The sequence below is a fragment of the Xiphophorus couchianus genome, chromosome 20 (genome assembly GCF_001444195.1).
Source record: "Xiphophorus couchianus chromosome 20, X_couchianus-1.0, whole genome shotgun sequence".
In the NCBI taxonomy this organism is placed as follows: Eukaryota; Metazoa; Chordata; class Actinopteri; order Cyprinodontiformes; family Poeciliidae; genus Xiphophorus; species Xiphophorus couchianus.
Genome location: NC_040247.1, coordinates 11,562,225 through 11,584,398, shown reverse-complemented (window position 1 = coordinate 11,584,398; position 22,174 = coordinate 11,562,225). Strand labels below are relative to the sequence as shown.

At 35.4% G+C, this 22,174-nt stretch overlaps 2 protein-coding genes across 3 annotated transcripts in view; both read right to left on the bottom strand.

Annotated features, from left to right (window-relative positions):
- The window catches only part of atp2b2 (ATPase plasma membrane Ca2+ transporting 2), a 140,333-nt gene extending 125,506 nt beyond the window's left edge, over positions 1-14,827 (bottom strand). For both annotated transcript variants that reach the window (XM_028002213.1, XM_028002217.1), the window contains exons 1-2: positions 14,570-14,827; positions 13,633-13,821 (exon numbers count right to left, since the gene is read on the bottom strand). The gene's annotated coding sequence lies outside the window, so the exon portion shown is untranslated. The remainder of the gene's footprint in view (positions 1-13,632; positions 13,822-14,569) is intronic.
- A 3,335-nt stretch (positions 14,828-18,162) lies between these two features.
- iars1 (isoleucyl-tRNA synthetase 1) overlaps positions 18,163-22,174 on the bottom strand; it is a 48,569-nt gene continuing 44,557 nt past the window's right edge. Inside the window, exons 32-34 of the mRNA XM_028003020.1 lie at positions 21,390-21,536; positions 20,436-20,588; positions 18,163-19,205 (exon numbers count right to left, since the gene is read on the bottom strand). Of these exons, the coding sequence (XP_027858821.1) occupies positions 19,123-19,205; positions 20,436-20,588; positions 21,390-21,536 (383 nt within the window). The 3' untranslated portion in view covers positions 18,163-19,122. The remainder of the gene's footprint in view (positions 19,206-20,435; positions 20,589-21,389; positions 21,537-22,174) is intronic.

The window sequence follows — 22,174 nt, the reverse complement described above, 5'->3', positions numbered from 1 at the left end:
GCAGAAGTTCAATGAAGGGTTCGACTGTTGTTGTGCCATTGTTATGACTATTCCATTGATTAATGACAAAAGGTGTATAATACTGACATTTGATAACTTAAAAAAAACTTTAAGACAAAACTTTTATATTATATTATTTTATTATCTTTTGAGAGATGCATGTCTCCTGTCGTATCAGAAACAAACTTTGGTTACGGTAAATTTTATTTTAAATGAAAAAATAAAAATCAGCCAATGGAATGAATAATTCTTATTTAATTATGGGATAATTGGTTGCCAAATTGTGCTATGTTGGCTAACTGGCTAATTATGTTTGTTTCAATTAGGCAGGCATTTAAGCAGCAAGTCTCCTGCCATACAAGATTTTGATGAGCATCTGGCCGGTTACTGAGAAGCCAGCAGGAAGTTACCCAGGAGCAAAGAGGCTTATTTCTAAATTTGGGACACAGGAGACTGAGATTGGTTGGGAAACCAATCATAATTTTCCTAGTAAAAATAAATAATACTAATACTAACAACTGATTCTGAGAGCAAATGCATATCCAGGAGTTTACCGAGTAAGATTACCTCTTACAGTACCCTCCACACACAAAAAGCCACAGATACAGAAACTTGTTAGAGCTCACTGGCTTGCTACTGCAGAGTTTTTGCCCATCTCCCTCACGGTCACATCAAGGGCATCCACTCTTGAAACGCTACAGTACAGCTTGTCACAGAGGAGAGGAGAGAGAAGGAAAGGAGAGAAGAAGAGAGGACCCATTAAATGACGATGATCACAGTCACAGAAAAAAAAACCCTTCAAAAGAGATGTTGGGAACTTATATGTAAAGTAAGCAGGGAAAGTATGAAAAAGTGTGATATTGTTGAAAACAGAATACAGGAATGGATGATACAAATGGCAATAAAAGGTTAAAAAAAAAAAAGAGCATAGAACCCAGAGTGTTGCTGGGTAATGGAGATGAGATGTTAATGTGTTTGCCAGTGATGCACTGCAGCAAAATGAAGGAAGATGGAGAAAATGAAGTAACAGGAAGGGAGGTGGAAGGGGACATTAGAAGACAGGCTGATGAGAGTAAAATGACAAGGAAAAGAGAAGAATGATTGGAATAAGGAAGAGGAAAAGATGGCAAAAAAGGACTAAAAAGAAGAGGATGGTTTACGAGACTTAAGCTTTGATGAAGCTGATGATACAGCAACATGGCACTTGATTAAAGTGACACTAAAGTCTCTGAGGAATCCTTAAAAATGCAAACAGGTACATCTTAAAGTTAAATATTTTTTGTTGCTCATTTCAGAAAGTAAAACAGATTCATATACAGTTGAATATATCGAGCCTTTATTTCTTGTAATTTTTAATTTTCCTTTGGTATAGTGCCATTTTATAACACAATCAATTACTGTAACCTTCACTTTACATATCAAACATAACTTAAAAGTGAAATAAAAACTACTTCAAGGCATCAAAATGAAAAGCCAAATGTTTTAACATTATCACAATAGCACCATAAACTAGCATGATAATACTTTGTCCATGTTGACCACTCATAATGCACAGAAATGGGTATCTTTCGATTTCCTTATGTTTTAGTAAGGATGCACAATGTATTGGCACTAACAATGATACTGGGAAGCTAATTACAACTTACATTAATTTTTTTAATCTTTTTTCCATTTGTTTCTGAAGATGAGGGGATTGGTCATTCACTATTTGGTCATGTGACAGAGACAGTGATGCAGAACAAGATTGTGGAGAGATTACATAAAGCATAGAAGCAGTTGAGTAGTGAGTGGTGTGGTGGTATCTTTTTCAAGGTGTCAAAAGAGTAGTGAAATATACATAAGTACATAAGATTGGTTTTTAGCCATAACAGCAATATTTATATTGGATATTAGGTATTTTCTTTTTACATTGGTGCATCCCTATTTTTTAGCATTTACAATGAATGTGTTAAAGCTTAAGATGTTGTTCAACATCTTACAAAGAGTTAAACTAGGAAAACATAAAATCACTTGGTGGTGTAAAATCCTGTTGTGAAAGCATTTAATTGTACAACAATGTTTTTGCCAAAGGAAAGCCAATCATTTGAAAGAAAACACTGATGTTTAAATTTGTGCATTGAATCATGTGTCAGTCAAATTAATTTATGTATGCTGCTTTGTGTCTGATACTAAATCTCTACCTTTAGAAATAAAACCCTAAGACAATAAACAATAAAATGTATGTATGCCCTCAAGGACATTAAAGTTTGCTAAGAAGAAAAAAACAAAAAAACAAAAGAAAACAACCACGCTTCAGAAAGCTTCAGAAAGCTTTGAAAGCTCGTGCTCAAACTAGACAAGTTGGAAGCAGTACATATAAATGTTTGGACCAAAAGGCATAATGCAGTGCAGTTCATTAGAATTTGTTTCTCTTTCTGTTTTTACAGAAATGCATGGAAATCATGTAGAATGGCAGTCAGCTATCCGTCATTGAAATCGTGGAATAAAGGTGCAGGAAAGCACAAGGTAACCACAACTGGTTGGCATTTTGAGGTAATATGATGTCACAGTGATGCACTGAACAAGTCCCATTCCATAAATCCTCTCTAGATTTAGATATCACTAAATTTAGAAGCAAATTAAAGCATGAAACATACTCAGAAGAAAAATGAATAAAAATATCCTAATATTGATTTGTTTTAATGTCAATATAAAATTTTCTTTGCTGGAGAAGAAAACGTCCACAGGAGTCCTGCACAATGAATTCAGGTTCAATATTCAAAACATGTCAGGTTCCAATTAATTGCAGGAGACTTGTGGGAATATGGACTCAGGTTCTCTAAAAGGCCTTTGGCTGCACACACAAAACAGTACTGTACTGAATCAGCTGTACTTCCAAAAACAGTGTTTTCAAAAGGCCTCCCTCTTGCTACCACCCCAACACCATCTGCAGCCATTATTTCAAAGCTTTTAAAAGTTGTTTGAGACTGAAAAGACTAACAGATTTGTATCATTACCGTGGCAGGAGAGAAAACACACCAAACACATATTTTTAAATTGAAAAATACATCAAATCTCTGCCATCGTCACAATATTAATATGTGGACAATTGCTATCATAAAGGGCAGCTCAGATCCAAAATGTGGTATTTTATTTCACGTCAACCATCCCCACCCATACATTAGTTCAAAATATATTTGGCAGTTGGGGGCAATAACTGCTTTTAAGGCCCACACCTGATGTGTATTTATTAGAGGCTGAGACACAAAATCTTGCACACAGTGGTGAAGAGATTTTATAGTACAGAATTTTTTTTTATTAATTTCATTGACTTTTTTAAGGATTACTACTCAATTACATATTTTCCTGATATTGTGTAAATTATTATTACATGTTCAAGTAATAATTCTTACACCAGACTAGCACAACGTTACTGCTGGGATGAAATCATAGCATGAAGTAAACATGGCCAAGGCGGAAGCTCCACTTGGAGGAAGAGCTCCGAGTAAAAAGCCGCGTTCGATGTGACTACGTGTTTCCACACCCAGAATGTCGGCCAGGGGAGATTAAAGGATTTCTTAAACATGGGTGAAAGAATCAAAGCAACACTCCAGGAATAACATAACATGATGTAAAGTTCAAAAAGGTCAATTTTACATAACACTGTCCTTAGGAAAATTTTTATTTTTAATTCATTAGGACAGTTTCTAGCAGGTTTTCAGGAAGATACTTTACTCCTCCGGACTAGTTTGGTATTAACACTTTCAAGAGTCCCAAATTCATTTTCTATTTTGGGAGCATTGCACCTCACCTTCACCCCCTGCATGTCTGCTGAGACATGCAGGGGGTGAAAGTGAAGGTAACAGTATACGGCAGTAACTGTACTGTTTGTTTTTCTCTCCATCTCTCTATCTCTATAGAAACTGACTCTGAACACTAAAGCTGAACAGTGAACACATTTAGACAATAGAGGTGTTCGATCATTCCATCTCTACATCCATCTCATTTAGAAGTATGAGGAAAATCTTTAAATCACATCTGATTTGACTTACTTGGATTGCTGTCTGTTGTAAGACAAGACAAAAGAATTTCAGTTGATTAATAGCTTGAGTGGGAAAAGATGGGTCTCAAAGCAGACTTTGCTAGATTGAAGATGACATCTTCAAAGAAATAGGAAAGTAGTTTTATGTGTTCTACTGTGGCATTTATTTACTACTGTTTATGATATCTTAATTGGACACTTAATTGGAGTTGCTAGCAACATTGATATTTAGGTATTTAGAAAGGGTTTTGAAAAAGAGCTTACTAATGTCAAGGCCTCTTATTGACAAGATGTTTTCTGCAGTTTAAACCAAAATTTTTTTTTTTTTTTAAACAGATCTTGAGCTTTTTCTTCACCAGCTCAACTTTGTACCATGTCATCTGTGGAACCTACGTTCTAACTGTACCTGCAATCACTAAAAAAAATTAAAACGGGCAGAAACTGTTAGACAACATAAGAAAATTAATTCAAATATGTTTTTCAGAAAGGTTTCTGCCAGTGTATCATAACCATGGTGGGCTGCCAGGCTTTATTTGCCATCCCCACCAGAGTAACCATCGCTTGTTTATTTATTTCATATTGGGTTTTTTTGTTTGTTTTGTTATGCACGAGTAACAGCAAAAACAAGTTTATAGTTGATGCATTGAACTGGGCAGGATTCAACTATAAAGGCAGAGTCATACTCGCGATATAACAGGTTCACGATTAAGACTGATGTGATCACATATATTGTTGTGAATAAAGAATAATGTTTGCATTCTGTTGCTCTTTTTCACCCAGTGTTCCTTGCAAGTACATTTGCTTGGATGAATACCGACTGATCACAAAAACACGAGAAGAGAAAAAATTTGCAATATAGTAGATGTGTGTAGTGAACAGCACACATCATGAATATCAGGCTCCTCCAATCACAGCCGGTGTGTGTGTGTGTAACACCTGAACCACACCAGTGCCCACATAGATAGACAATAGACACAAAGATCTCGTCTACGAGTGTAAATCTTGCAGCTCTTTTCTGTCAAGTACAAAAAGTACCAAAGTTTGCCCCCACTAAAAAGAAAAAAATACAAAAAATAGAGTTTAGTCTCAAAAATGTGAATGCTACTGAAGAACACACAACACATAACTAAGTGCATTTGATTAGCACCAATTGGCTGCTATTTACAATCCTAAATGCTATGGAAGCAATGCAGATTTTCTTTTTCTGCACCCAGCTTATACATTTTGTCTTAGTTTTTTTGTTCATCAAATAATTGCCATTTAAATGTCAATGTTGAATTCACCCCATGTTAGTGATTTCTGTTTTGTCCAAATGAAGTAAAACATAAGAACAAAAAAAAGCTAAATTTTAATGTCACTGCATATGCAGCAGCTCTGTGTGAGCACCTGCACTTAGGTAGCTCCTCACTAGGCTGTCCAGCAGTGGTGCACTCAGTGCGTGGGTTCATTGATTGTATCTCTCCCCTGGCACTTTAATGGTTGAGGTACACTTGTAGCTGAACTCGACATTAGCATTGTCAAGTTATTTCCTCTCAGGGGCTATTTCCACTAACCAATAAGGGATTTTTCCGTTCACTACTTCAAACTTGTGTAAGAAAGTGGCAAGTGGGTTTTTCCACTATTCACTTTGTAGTGATGCAGGGATTGAGACGTTGCTTTAACTGTACCTTAAAAGAACTATTTTAGGAGCAGTTTTTAACGGTTTCCTGTCACGGGATACAGATAGATATTTCTGTCTTGTAACCTTATCAGAACTGAAGAACAACATGCCTTCTCAAATGTGTTGTTAGCATTCTAGCTAACATTAAAACACAGAACATGTCCCCTGCACATCAGAAATCACATCAAATATAATCTAAAAATGTAATAAAACAAAATTAAATCAAGCAGCTATGTTCAAGAAAAAACACATTGTTTGTGACTTCTTTTTTTGCCACAACACAATCATATTTACACAATGTTCACATCTATTTTCAAGAACACAGAATTTTTAGTTCAGAAAGGGCAAAGCAAAAGAATTCTGAGATGAGGAGAACTTGTTGTTAAAGAGGGAATTGAGAGAAAAAGGCAAAGAAAATTCATAAGAGGGAGAGAAAGCTCAATCAGGGACTGTTTTCACCAGCAGTAAGGGAAAACATTTACCTACTCATTGTGAAGTCAATCCATATACACCAACTCCACTGCAAATAATTGGTGTCAAAAAACTTGCCTGTCAGTCCACAAGTAGGTAGCAGTGCTCCTTTACTCCAAGACCCCATACTTCACCCACTCTCGACCCTCCACCCACTTTCTCCAAGAAGTACTCCGTGTTGCACTCAGAACCTCCTAATGTCTTATGCAATTTTCACTTTCAGCAACCAGCAGGAAATTTAAGCAGGATCAGAAACATTTCTGTGTCAAACTACACGATTTCACTGAATTGTCAAGTTTATACACAAAATCCATGATTCATCCTTAAAGGTCACAGTACAACAAGTAAGAATGTGTTGACTGGCACCACCCTCTAAATAGCATCCATCCATGAAAAGAAAGTATTTCAATACAAACTATTTGTGTGTCCAATCAGTTCAAATAAACTGTGTCAAGATGTTTGATGTCATTAAAACAATTATTTCTACTACTAAATCCTGTGATGATTTCTAATCGAGGACAACTGTCATTTAAATTTTTCTCCAAACTCTTACTCATCCTCACACTTAAGGAATATTTCGAATGTTATTCCACAAAAAATATATGTTAATAACTTCAACATTTTTCTACTTAAAGAAGTTGCCTTTTTTTTTTTTCCAAGAATACTTAAAGGCAAAAGTGCCACTGAATTCCAACCTAGCTGAGTTCCCCTCCGAAAACAGAGCACATTAATTGTGTTGACATTTGTTTTTCAACTTAAAACAAATTGTCACACAGAGAAAAGGGGTTCCAAAAATTGTTCCACATATATTGTCACATATTCTCTTAGGAGACATTCTGTTTGCAGCGCAACAGCAGCAGAAAACAGAAATTCACAAATCAACCACTCCTTTTACCTCCGAGTAGTGTCTTTCTGTGGTGAGAGCAGACTTCTAAGCCTGTTTCACTGACATACACTGAGATATAAATTCAACTTTAACATCTCAAAAGCAAAGTAAACTCGTGTCAAATGAAGTCTTTCCTTTGTATTCTCCCTACAATGGCAAAATCCATCATCAAAATTGAAAAGCAAGAGCAGTATTTTAAAATGATTTACTTACAGTGAAGGAGAAAACGAAGAAAAATAAGTTAGTGGCACTTGTGATTTTCCAAAGTATCCCTTTTGGTGCTGATGGCAGTTGTAGCAGAATGTTTATCTGTCCAACACTAAATATAATCAAGGGAGCTTGCAGCAGACGTACATAGCAGGCTGAACCAGGTTTTTCCATGTGGCATGGGCATTGTAATTGCTATAAACAAACTCATTCTGAAAGGCTAAAAAGTTGTAAAGCCCATTAAAGTACAAAATAGATTTGAGCTCTGTCTCGAAATCAAATGAAGGGAGGGAGGGAGAGCTGTAGAGTAGGAGAGATGGAGGAAGAGAGAGAGGGGAGCAGGGAGGAAGACATGGGCGTTGTGCATTTACGACTCACTTGTAACTATAACCAGGACCTATGTAAAAAAAAAATATAACAAATCTAAAAAAATAATAATGATTAAAAAAAATAGAAAAACATTCTGTGTATCTAAAAAGGATTATTTTTCTCACAAAGCAAATCAAGTTCTTGCACACAACATTGGATCAAAGCTTCTTTAAGAGGTTATAAATACTGAAAATGGTTAATACTGAGTCACTGGGACAAAGCCATCACTAAATAAAGTCCTTTTAGATTTAGCATTTTGTCACGCATACTAAACAAAAATCAAACAGTGATAACATGAGTAAATAGAAAAGGCAGTTTTCAAATGATGTCATCATCATTTGCCCTGAGTGAAACACTAATCCTTAAATCATGAACCAAATGAATGACCATTTTTTTATTTTTATTTTTTAAAGTGAGATCAAATTCATGGGACACATTGAGGTCTAGTTATTGACACACCTGTAGACTCAATATATCACTTAAACAGAACCTGTCTGACAATATGAAGTTTAAAAAGCAATACATCATGTCCCAGAAAAGATGGGTGACAAAATCAATATCAATCAGGCAAAAGATTTTTGAAGCTGTTTTGACTCCAGTGAACCTCAGCAGTATCTAAATGCTTAAGATGTAGAAAACAGTGGTAAACCTTCTGAGGCATAGCTGGCCTGATTGGCCTATTCCATCAGACAAATTATCTGAGAGGTGTAAAAAATAAAGAGACCCGCCAAAATTGGCAGCTATGGGGAACTACCAAGGTCAAAATCCCGCCTGAATAAAAGCGGAATAAAAACACTCCTTACAAGTCTCATGATCCGCAAGACTTTTGGTGAAATATTTTAACTGTTGCTCAAAACACACACAAAAAAATGTATGCAAAGCTTGATATGTTGTTTGAAAGGCCTATCTATGATAATACTTATAATTCAGTCTCAGACAGTCATTACTTGAAAACAATACTAAACTGTACTTGCTCAATAAAAAAAATAGCACAGAAAATTCCACAAACAGCAAGCTGTCAAGATTTAAACCTTGGATCTCTGGACTGAAAGGAACAGCGCTAGGAGAAATTATTATCCTCTACTGAATTTAATATCACATGAAAACTTGGGTAAATGCAGTTTCCAAATGATAATTTTGTTTTTAAGGAAAAAGCAGTGTAAAGCAACTAGTCGCTACATAAAAAATTATTTTTGCCATGAAATAATATTTCAGATATTATATTCAACTTTGCAGAGTTGTTTTAATCCCGCCACAATTGACTGTTTTTATGCATAACAGCCTCGTTAAGCCAAAGTCACTGCATCTCAATCAGATTTGAATCTTGACTATGACTAGGCTACTACAAAACCCCCATTTGAGTCACTGATAAGTGGACATGTTTGTGTGCTTTACATAACTATTTGACTTTAGTTTAAAAAAATCTGAATAATCACAATTACATCATGATTTAATGAGAGACACTTTTTAAAAAGAGCCTGGTTAGTTTGGAGATTTTTTCTTTAATAAATAAAGTTAGTCAGGAAGAACAGAAAAATCTGTTGGGGGGCAAATACTTTTTCCACACTGACATTCCTTAGCACACACGGCAGCGCACTTTCATACTTTCTCCGTTATTCTTCAGTAAAAGTAAAAAAAGAATAAAAGTTTGTGTCTTAGCCATTTCTTCTCTTTTCCTTTGCCGTCCCTGACAACCATGAGTCACCATGAGATGAAGAAAAAGTATTTGGCCTTGTAAACAAGCAGGAACTACAAGGAAAATTCAAGTCTTGTTAAACAAATTCCCCAGATCTAAGTATGCCTACGCACTCATGAGTTTTGTATTATTTTACTTCTGCACCGAGACTATTCTTAAAAACCTTGACACAACACAGCATGTGTGCACTAACGAATACACAATGTGCACAGACACAGTGCTTAAAGTCTTAACAGAATAGGATGACACATGAGACAGAGTGGAGGTCTTCCCATGCCCCCCTGCCCTTTCTGTTGGACTTGGACGTCTCCCACAGGCTGAGCTGTAAATAGACAATACCCCCAAAATCTACAAACACACACAAGCAACCACACAACACAAGTACACATAAGCGCACACACAAAACTATACTTAGATGCCTACTCCAGCCTGCCACAATGTCCTCAAATTGTTTCCTCCCACAGTGCAATGGGGCACATCAGTTTGACTCTTTCAATAAAGAAACAAAAAAAACCACACTTCTTCCCTTTGGCTTTCAAAGCATAACAGAATAGACACTCATATGCTACGCTTTATTAGATATTATATAGCTCAACATCGCCATCAAAAATCTAAAAAAAGACTGTGACCATTAAGATAGCTTGGAAAGATGCGTACACCCATGCATATAGAAAATGGGAATCTTTGACATATGATTGAATCCCTGTAGCCAAATAGCATGCTAAAATACATACTTCAGTATTTATGCAGAAATGAGCAACGGAAATAAGGCAGAAGCATGTTCAGGAGATCTAGTGCCCTATTGAAATGCTTTATTCTTACATTTTTATCTGGCACTTTATAACTAATTGTCCCCTTTATCCCCCTTATTTTTCCTAACAGTTGTCCCATAGCACCTTTGTAGGAAAACCTTTTAGAAGAATATTATTACCTTGCAATTGACATAATACAGATAACATAATTTAAAGAGATTTAATAAATTAAGTAATTGCAATTAGAGAAAATTCAAGACATAATCTTTGAGGTGGCTACAATTTAATCCAAATGTTTCCATTACTAATTAGCTTTAGGAGCCAAAAATGTGCAGCTTTTATGATCTAAATTTGCAGTATGATGGCTCTACACTTCCTGCTCACACCAGTCTCTTTGCACTTTCACACACTTAGTTTAATACAGCATTATTGTGACTCCCTAGCAAGTCACTGACCTAACTATTACCATGTAGCCAAAAGGCTTAGATTCTCATCTCCTAGATAATACCCATGTTCATCTTCAGCTTAAAGGTATTTTACAGACAGATCCAAACCAGCTTCACATTTCAAATACTACACAAAATGATACAACAGATGATAGTAGAGAAAGTCTAGATAATTCGTAAAGAGATTTTAGAATGGTGATATGACCTTGAAAAACATTTATATTCTAAACTAAATCCTTGTAGGGTTTTGTGTAATATTAAACACAATATGAAAGAGTTTAAAAGTATAAGTGGCTTCCTATTGCATAAACATATTTCCCTTCAAACTTGTTCTATGTCAATGTATTACTCTTTGATGATACATGCATCTAGATGCTAATTAGTAGCATTCCTATTCTGTTATATGCTAACCTTTAAAGTTTTATTAAGCACAACTATCCTAGGAAGAAAAATGTACTCCCACAGAAATCATTAATTACTCTAAACAAAACAAACATGAGTCAATCACACTCCTTCTCAAAATAAATCAGTGACTAATAGAAATGTCCTGTCTTTCCATTACAGCTATAAAGAAATTATTTTGATCTATTTTAGTTTTGATTGATCATTTATTCAGATTCAAACATTTTAGTTGATAATCATTTTTTAAGAAAAAATTACATTATGTAAAGATTTGCATGATTAAATTTGTTTGTGTCACAAAACAGTAAGCTCTCACTGTCAAAAAAATGACAGACCTTTCCACTATGAAACCTTACAAAAACACCCACTCTTCTGACACCCAAAAGAGAAACAACAAATTCTTAGAAAAAGTAAAAACAGCATGCCAGCAGGAGAGAACTAAGTACCTGCTGTGTCTCACACATGGCAGGAATTTTAAGCCTAAAGCTATGAAAGTAAATCCAACCAACATACAAAAGATAACATTCATTAAATAAACATTCATAGGAAAGTGCAAAACAAAAAGGTTTGTCACTTACATTACTGCTGGATATAATTCCTCTAAAATATAATGTTCAGAGCTCCTTTGGTTCTACCAAGGGTTTTGTTGAGAGCAAGGTTTGACCTGGATACTCCAAATACAAACAGCTCACTATAAGCCCATTAATGTGTGTTTATCCTACAAGAGTAAAGAGTCCACTTTCAGTAAAATTCACAAATCAGCTAAGTTAACACAGCATTGCTAAAGGCAGCAGGGGAATGTTAAATATGTAAAAAAAAAAAAAAGTCTACATGTTTAAAATTACCACAGCAGGTGTGTACGTAAACAATATAGCGGACATAAACTAGTACGACCTGAGAGTTTTCATAAAAGAAACTTTTATTATAGTCTTATATTCTATTTTTCCATTTTCTTGAAAATTCAGATCAGATCAAATTAAAAACATTTAAAAATAGGTTTAGACAGCGATAGTCTTTTTTTTTTATAATTATGCCACCATAGACCTATGATGCTTTTATTCAAGCAGCTGAGTGAAATAAAACAAGAAAGAGAAAGCACACAAGAAGTAATTACTGCATGATTTTTCATCCATCTGGCAAGGGAATCTGTAAGGAGCATAATGCATGTGGTGTCGCTTCTGATTGTTGCAGTGAGAATTGGTCATATGAAATTAACTCCGACACTGCCACAATATGAGAATGACAGAGGAAGCATTAAGGGTGTAGTGGTAATTAATGGTTCTGAATTGCTCACAATTGCATAAACTATTTTATACAACAATCCTAAGGTAATTAGGTTTCTCTAGAGTCTACCTGAATAAAATGATTGGTTACCAGTTGTTTTCAGGCACATAACACTTTCAACATTTACTGACAGAAATTACGCTTACTGAGATATGTTGTGGTGGCCCAGGGGTTAACTGCCACTTTCCTGTCAATTAACTATCAAATAAAGGCCACTAGAGCCAATAAAAAAAAGACATTATGCTTACTATGTGACACTTTAGGTTACACTAGTTTTTGTTTGCCTTATTGTAACAATGCTTTGTGACCTCACACATCCTGGGTATTTTGGCCACATTTAACTAAAATAATGGAAAATATAACCCTCAAGGTTTACGAAGTAACCAAAATATAAGGCATTACAAATTATTTCTATTTAAGAGTTGTTCTTGGATTAGCAGATCCCTAATGGAAAACTTGCACCTTTCGCTGTCGATCATTGTTCTTTGTGTGTCGCATCCATAACGTGCTGCTGTGAACCAAGTAACCCTATGTGGGAAAGGTTTCTACGTCAAAAAGGTAATTTGATGAATCTGCAGTAAGTAGTAATGCACTACATTTTTCAGATTGATTGCATCAGTTAATCCCTTATCACTGACAGTCCTTTGTTATAGCTCAACAGAATAGCCCACAGGGGAAGTAGATACAATAGAACTAACAGAACCCCTCAAACACAACCTGGGGGTACACCAAAATTTACTGAATAAAGAGGATGTATTTAATCAGAAGTGACTAGAAAAAACTTAGCATACATAGATAGGTATGACCAGAACAACTTCAAGCCACATCCTAAGCAATTTGATTAAGCAAAAAATAATGCATGATAAAAGTAAGCTTCCCCCTAACTCAAGAGAAACTTAAGAATATTTTCCACAAGGAGCATCTGTAAAGAAATGTGTTGCAATATGAATTTAAAACTATTTAAAGTTTTTAAATCCATAAGTATATATATATATATATATATATATATATATATATAGTTGTTTCCTCCCATTATTAACAGTGAGGAGAGCAACTCGTCTCCCTTTTAGTAATGATTTCTTTGACCAGTATTCATAAGATAATGAGATCCTTATTTATTTTCTCTATAATTTAAGTCAATTTTATCTTCTTTTTGAATACAAGGTCAAGAATAAGGATCATGACTACACAAAATGTGTGTGTAAATGGGAAACTAATAAGTCGAATTCATCTCCTCTGCTCCACTGCATACCTGCAGCAAATTACACGTATCTGTGGCAACCGTAGCAGACGGAGAGGGTAGCAACAGCGTGTCACTCCCGCATCTCACTACCAATCTCCAAATATGTCCAAGCTCTCTTACCAACCCCGCCATGTATATGCAAAAAAGGAGCATTTATATTTGAGAGACGATCTGCAAATCTTAAGCGTTTCATACCTTTCTGTTGTGGGCACCGGAAGAGAAGCAGGTGGATCATGATGAATGCATTTGGAGGATCAGGGGATGAATCGTAGCAGAAATCGAGACGGAGCGCTGAATTGGAGCTCCCCTGTGAAGTCACGACGCGCGTTGCCGAGCTGTCTGTCCACTTTACAGCTCCTTTTAATGTACAGATGTTCTCTACGTCTACATGTGGAAGACGAGCACAGTATCATTAGAGCCTATCTGAAAAACTTACTGGACCATGTGCGCTATGTCTTTACTAAGTTTAACCGAGAAAAAAAAAAAACAGAGGGAACATTTCCTAAAATCTTATGCGAAAAAACTCAAAAGCTCAAATAACTGTGACACAGTTGACTAGTAGTTTAAAGACACGAAAGATATGCACATCTGCAAATGAATACATACATTTTTAAGTTTGAGCAGATAAGAACTGTCAAGTTTTTCCTTTATTTATGGCTGTTTGATTTTTAAACAGTGCTGCATTTTTGCTGATTTGTCCAGGTTTAAGGAAAGACATATTCTTTTTGCCATGTGAAGTGCTCTGTAAAATGTTTTACTTATCAGTTAATTTATTGTAGTTTTGAAACTGACCTGGATATAGAGTAAAATTATTCTTATAGTGGTGTTTGTAACCTGTCCAAAGCCACATGTGTGTCCCTCTTAAAAATGCCCACCTGATGTCGTCACAACGATCACCGCGACGCACACTGTTGTGAAACACCATTCTAAGTTATTTGAACAACATTTTAAACTAAGTACTCGAAAACGGTCAAACAATAGCAGTTCGGATGTACTATTCTCCTTTACCGCGCTGTTTATTTAATTCTGAGTTCGGTTTAACAACACTGCTGTCTCTTAACGGATTTGGTCGTTTTAAACAAGGCATAAATTTAATAGCGTTAATGTCATGCGAAAACATTTGGCTCCTTACCTTGGCAGTTTTTACACCTACTTGGCCTGCATGGAGTGAATTTGGGTCGTTAGCGGTAACTTTCCGTCAACTCTTCATAGTTTTACGTCATTCTACGGAGTTTCTGTTTTCTGTTCTTTTCGAATGAAATTGAACCCCAACTACTAACTTCCAAAAATAAATTGTCGTTCGTTCTTCTTTACTTAATATTGCGTTTGTTTGCTTTTATAAACCCTGCCGCCTCCAACTTGATCTAGCTAACAAAATTATTGGACCGCGTTAAATTGGACCGCGAACAAACATGGTACTATTGTTTATAAATTGACCTGAGTTTTGAGGAGAAACAGCTTGAAAATATTCCTCAAAAGCTGCCCAGTGTTACTGACAGGGCTACCCGGCAATCCAAACACACAAATTACTTCACAGGTGGCTCACATTTTTAAAGATGGCTGCCAACAGTGTTGAAACGAACTACACCTAACAGTTATATGTTAGAGTAGACAAAAAAAAATTTGCCATGCTAAATATTATATGAAAACATTTTATTTATGGCTTACTGAGCTCTATTTGGAGGAACAACGTGAATATGACACTTCACCAGCTGTAAGTGTCCCTGCATGATATGGAGAGTGAAGAATGCCAAATTACATTAAACTTAGGAAATTTAAGTGTCATTATTCCAGTGTTTTTTTTACAACTGAAAATAAAGAATTAGTAAAGAATTAAATGTTCCTCAATTAAATGTTTTCATTTTTAAAAGTACATACAGTTATTTCATAAATAATATTATATTCCTGTGCTGAAGCACATCATGAATTATTTAAATTGTCAACTTGACCCATTAAACTCAACCTCCCAATGGCTAAGGAGTTCAAACAGCAAATCAACAGCAAGAGACATAACAACTTTCACGTTTGTTATGTCTCCAAGGTCAATATCTTTGCTGAAAAGTGCAGAAATAACTCCAATAATAAAAATAACTTCAGAAATAACTGGTTTTTATTTGAAGTTTAGTTTATAAACTTCAAATATTCACAAATTTTATAAAAATAAAATGTGCGGAAAAAAAATCATTTTTTTAAAGAAAAATTACATTATTAAATTACGCTAAACTTCTGTTTTAAGTCAGTTAGAAAAACCAAAATACTTTTTATTTGTTAAATTATGAGTTTTTTAAGCAAATTTGCATTACTTTCAATAAATTTTTAAGTTTACATAAGATTACTATGCCTTTGAATAATTTTAGTAAATTCAGATAATGAGGACGTAATGTTTTGTAAGTTTCTGATAGGCAACATTTGAGTTAAATGAAAGAACAAGTGATCGTATTTTAATGCAACAGCTCAAATATACTTTTTCTTTGTGTGACATCTAACAGAATCAAGCAACATTTTATGGAGGGACTTGTGAAGCTCAGCACAACTTACTTATACTGGGTTTAATTTCCTGATGGCTGAATGCGCCACAATCATCTGTTCCAACATACACATATAAAAATCATAAAAATGTTAAGGCGTCATAACATTTAGGAAAGAAACAAGTTCTATGTGCCAGAAATCAACATAGGAAATCTGTGTAAACCATGGAATACAAGCCAAAAAATATTAAGATGCTGACTGGGTTTAACCCATTAAATAGTTTTTCTGTTGGTTTTTTTCCATTTTTCAATGATCCAGCAAGCCTGTTGCTTGTAACTTAAATAAGTTTTGCATTCTTTTATTAACCCTGACCTCACACTATTTGCATCTGAAATTACTACTGCTATACGTCTACTTTGATCCGCTTATCCACCTATTTTAGGGTACATTTTCAGCTGTCATATTGTAGTAGGCAACATGCAGGGAGTTGAAAATTGATTTAGTTTTCCATTACGCAGCACATATTTCTTCAACACAGATTAGCCGCAAACATGCCTTACTGGCCTACATCTTTAAGAAAACACCGCTGCTTTTGTGAGCTCCAGCTAAACTTTGTTTTTTGGCAGTCACTGTTCACTGAAGTTTAGCAAAGGAATGCTTAAGGGATGCTGATTGTACTAAAGAGTCAGAAAGAGATGGCAAACAAAAAATGCATGTTTCTGCTGTCCAACTGTGGATGTTGTGATACATCATGAACTGCATCAGTTTATGATACAATGCTGGTGGTGATGCAGGCTGCAGGAGATGAATGGCTATGAGATTTAGCATAATAGACGATTAATACTGTACTGAGTTTTAATTTGGATGTAAATTAATTATCAATTTGTAGTCTGCTATTGCACAGATAATTACAAGCAGCAGAGCAGCAGTGCCCTCAGCAGTTACCTCCACCTCTACTCTGTTAATCAAAATCAAAGATGCTGGATCTCTACATATGCAAAACATCAGTAAGACACTGACTGGTCTTACTGTGGTAGCTATTACCACTTTAGCATTTTGTGAAAAACCAAATATGGATATCAAAGTATTTGTGTTCTTTTTTTTAAATTACTGGTCATATATATATATATATTTTTTTTTTTTGCAGAACCATTTAGTAGAACATAATGATGTCTTAAATGAACAATCCTCTTTTTGATAAGGTGGAAGTGAACTAAAGAAAAAAAGTCAGGGTATCAAACAGAACCTGCAGGATGACCTAGTGGAACAAGTATACATCAAAATTACCATCCCATGCAGAAAAGCTATACAGCTTTCTAAAATTTTAATTGATTATATTAAATGTAAAATTTTACTAGGAAAATTACAATAGATTCAATGGTTGGTGCAAAGGGTGCTTCGTCTAAACCAGTGAAAATATGCTGTACAATTATTTGACTCACTGAAAGCACATATTAAGCGCATATACATTCATATTGTGATACATGGTAGTGGCAGCATCATGCCATAGGTATGCATCTTTTTAAGTGCAGGGAAGATGGACTGAGTTGTTGAAAGATTTGAGACGAGGGTGGAGGAAAATTGGGCAAAAATGTCATCCTCTAGATCTGTAAGGAGGGTAGAGAGACACACTGAAAAAACAGTTTCACCAAATATTGAATCAGGCAAACTTTTCAGATTCTGTGGGGGTAGAATGTTAAACCATGAATTATTTGCCTTCCATTCCTAATTGTGCACTACTCTGTATTTGGGCACCCTTGGTATGTTAGAAAAAGTCTGAATAAAATACAAAAAAATGAAAAGAACATTTTTAACTTGCTACTCTAAGAAGTTGTCTTACAAATGTTAACATTAGATATGCTGTGATGGTTGGAAAGTCTTGGTATATTTATACAGCACCAGGTTAGAAGTATTCTTCACTTTAAGCAATGTGGTTGCAAGCTGTAGTTTCATTACTGGGGAATAAATGTGAGCATTTTCCCATTTAATTCAAGTCAAGAAAGCAAAGTACTTCCCAAAATCTCATATTCATATTTGTCTGTACTGCTGTGAGCTTCTATAATCTACTTTATTGTATTTGTTCTCTGACCTTGATGCTAAAATAAATCAAAGTTGGTCAAAACATCTCAGCCTAAATAATAAAAGTGAGGCCCATTTTTATAATACTGCAATGAAGTCAGACTGCATAGTCCCACACACATTGTGTCTCCCTCTGCCATTGGAAAGTCTGAGAACAGAAAGAAAAGAACATGTAGATTCTTAGTCACCTTTGATTTATTCTTCTTGTCGCTTAAAATATTACATTATCCATTCGTTGCTTTTTTTTTTAAATGACAGAACCCTTTGTGTCCTTGAAGTACAGCAGCCCCCAAAATCCATTTCACCCTTTAAATACCTCCTCCATTGTCTGAGAACTCCCTCTGTAACGAGCACAATAGGTTTATCTGTTAAATTCACAATGGCCCAAATTCCTTTTGCAATTATGTGCCAAAATATAATTACTGTGGACTAAGCACACTGCAAATAAGCCATGAAGCAAAGTAACCTGCATCATTACCATAATAAAGAAAATCAGCCATCGGTAACAGTGACAGTTAATCGAGTTAGACCATTTCCTGGAACCTTTCCTCAAATGAGTTACTGGGAAAAAAATAGTCTAATATGCCATGAATGAACCTTTGACATTAATTTCAGAGTTTCTCACTTTGCTCCAAACTGTTTCCAATCTGGAGTTGGTGATGACAGCTTCTGTCAGCAGCAGAGGATCTATCCAAGGTTTATTCCCCTGTAAGTAGGAAGAGTCATGCAGACGTGGTGGGTAGATCCTCAAGTGAAGCGTGTAAACTGTTAGCCCACCAGAAGCAGATCCAGCATCTGTGAGTCACTCAGCTGACGGATGAATGTGAGAGTCTAATAAGATGTAGTCAGGGACAAAAATCTACACCCGAATGGTTCATTAACACATATATATGGGACGCCGTTTAACACATTGAATTTAAACATCTTTTAAAACATGGACGTGTTTTGAAGTCAAGCTGTTGAGTGAATTTGACAGATAAACCTCGTTTGAATCAAGTTTTTCAAAGCAATAAAAAAATGATCTACACATTTTAAACTGTAATTTACTTCTTTTGCATCGTTGTGGGGGGGGGGGTAGAAAACTCAGCTAAAGGGATCGCTTCAAAGACAAATGTTCTTTAAGTGGCTTGGGTTGATCTAAGCTTCAGCGGTGGTTGGAAAAACTCTCACATACAGAGTTTTGGTGTGGAGAGATTTTACCGATGATTCAGCTGGCAGTTCTGAAAAAAAAAAAGACCAAATATTCATAAATTACATTCATACTTGGAAACATTGTTGTTTTTGTAGGACTTGGCGATATGGATCAAAAATAAAATCTCAGATCTTTTTTCCATACAAAATCCAATTTTTAATATTTATATTTCTAAAAAAAAGAATTTACAAATGAAATATTTCAGTCATTCCTTCTGGCAAATGACCTGAATTCAAAGTTTGAATAAATGAGAAAAGAAATAATAAAAAATTCAGATTTTCAAAAATAATTTTAAAAAAAGGTAAACTCTTTACAAACAGAAAATTAGATTAATTGATTAAAACTGATTTATCACTCAGCCCTATTTTCAAGACAATGTAAGTAAACATGATGCATCTCTTAAAAATGCTTTACAATTTCCAAAGCTTAAATTGAAAAATAGCTCAAGATCATGCATTAGCGAGTACTGCTGCACAATACGTTTGGAAAATATGAGCAGCATTTGTTGAAAGTAAGCCTTAAATTTGTTGGCCATTATGTTCCAAGTATCATGAAAACACACTTTGCTTGGCAATGTAACATTCAGCTTTATGGGTAGAGTTTCTCCTGACAGGTAAAAATCTAAAAAGTCACATTTAGTGACTGAAGTGAGGTAAATGTTGATTATAAAAAGGTGATTGCCTTCAATCTTGACTTAGTACAAATGTGCAGCTCCTGCTAAGATGTTTTAAATAAATGTATTCAACTAACTTTAATAATTCAGAAGAAGATGTTGGAACTTTAGTCCACTAGACATAATTCAGACTCCGTGGTCCTGCATGGCCGCAGGTCCTTTTCTTTTGCTGATTTTAATTTGGAAGTGAAGTTTAAGCTCACAGACAAAAAAGTTGTTGCAGCCTAAAATAATGCAGCATAATCAGAATATGAGGAAAACTTAAAGTTTAAAAGTACAGGCTGTTGAAAATGGCTGTGCCCACTGGACTGTGAGCATTCTGCTGCTCAACTGAGATATTTTAGAGCTAAGAAAAACAAAATGCATGATATGCATTTCAGTATTTTGTGCAAGACCCTTACAAGTTGTGTTGCTCTTCTACTGAGGAATATTTACAATCTAGAAAATGCACCAAAAAACTGCTGCTATAGCTAACTCCACATAAAACAGCTGCAGTCACCATTGAATATTGTTGACTTGGTTTCCCTAAAATAGTAGAGTTTTGTTTTATGGTTATTGTTAATTTTGCTTTGAACAGGATCTTACCACTGGTAAAATCCTGGTCCAGGTAGAGTTTGAGGCGTCTGCTGCGGAGGCCGAAAACCTTGGCAGCCTCAGAGAGCAGACCAGAGTGGTCGAGCTCATTCTGACCAACTGGGTTCACCAGCAAGAGGGTGCCAACATCTCCAGCCTGGCACTCTAAACCAGAGAGAATGAGAGATGTGAGTAACATAGATCACAGACACAAATTTGCCACCAAATGTCATTTTGACACATAATGAATGGTAAAGAAATACCAAGAGAAACAATGACAGGGACTAAACCTGGAGAAAAGAATGAAAACTTGCATATTTACATTCAAAGATTGTGCTTTATTAGCTGAAAAGTAACTGGACACATTTCTTTGACATCTATACCTTTTGTAAAACCCTGTCCATAGATACAGTTTATTAATAAACTGAAATGAATAACTGGAGGATTTTGGGGTGATAAATCAAAACATGACTGATGCCACTGATGTATTTACACAGTTTTAGCTTTCTAACGTTACTTTGCCAACAGCTCTGACAGAACTGTGCAGGGATAAAAATATAGATTTGTTTTAGCTGCTTCTGCAACTGAAATCAAAGTGAATCAATCTTCCAAAGTTCCTGAGATCCAGAGCAAGTCAGAAGACCAAAAACTGTCAAAGTATCATTTTAAAGTCAGGAGTCGTTTAAAATATGAATGTGGCACCTTTAATAAAACATGTCAACTTTGCCGAAGCTTTCTAAAGAAGAAGAGCTTACATTAAAGTGTTGAGTCACTGGGAAAATGAATCAGGTAGAAACTATCAGCTCTTATTCAGCCGTAAGTTATGTAATATAATAAATAAATAAAAGCTCTAATGGCTTCTGATTATAATAACACATTTAGCAAATAATCGCACAGATTTGTTGATTATAATTACAAAACGCATGCCTTATTCATCAACAAAAGCAAACCCAACGTGTTTCTCACCAGCCGGCTGTGCGTTGCACAGTAACAGGTTTACATAGGGACACAGCAGGGTGTCGGCGGTGGGCACGGCGCCGGGAGAGGAGGGGCCTGAAGTCACTAACAAAGTTTTGCCACTGTGGGTCTGGAGGTCCGCTCTGCTGGTCAATTCTGCAAAATACAGAAAAGGAAATATCAGCAAACACCAATACACAGGAATATCCCAGTGGGACTGATTTTATCTGAATTGGAAAAGACGAATCGATCTACAGCTTTTATACGCATCCTTGTTTACTTATATACATATAAATATAAATTTAGTTGGTGAATATTAGCTGTACTTATACGCCACCTAATACACCTGCTCTACTAATACTGAGTTCAAAATACAATTGGTTGCACTTCATTTTATTTTGCCATACAAGAATAACTTAAAATTGTGTTCAATAAGTAGGAAACATTTTCTGTTGGTCTAACACATAAAATCTCAAAAAACACACATGTTTGCAGGTTTTTTTTAAAAAAAAAGGTTTTGTGGGCTCTAGTGGCCTCTATTTGACAGTTATAATACATGAAAATGGGTTGTGAGAAAGGGGTAGACATGTAGCAAAGCCAGGATGGGACTCAAACCTCCAGCAGGCACATCGAGGGCTGAGTAAATGTCTGATTTTCTCAGTGGTTTAATTTGGATTATATGATCACCTAATCTAACCCAGCCTTATTTCTAATCTGAAATGTGTCAATTTCTCGACATTCATTGTACCATTGTGTTCATTAGGTATTTTCTGAAATTTTTTGTATAATTTTTT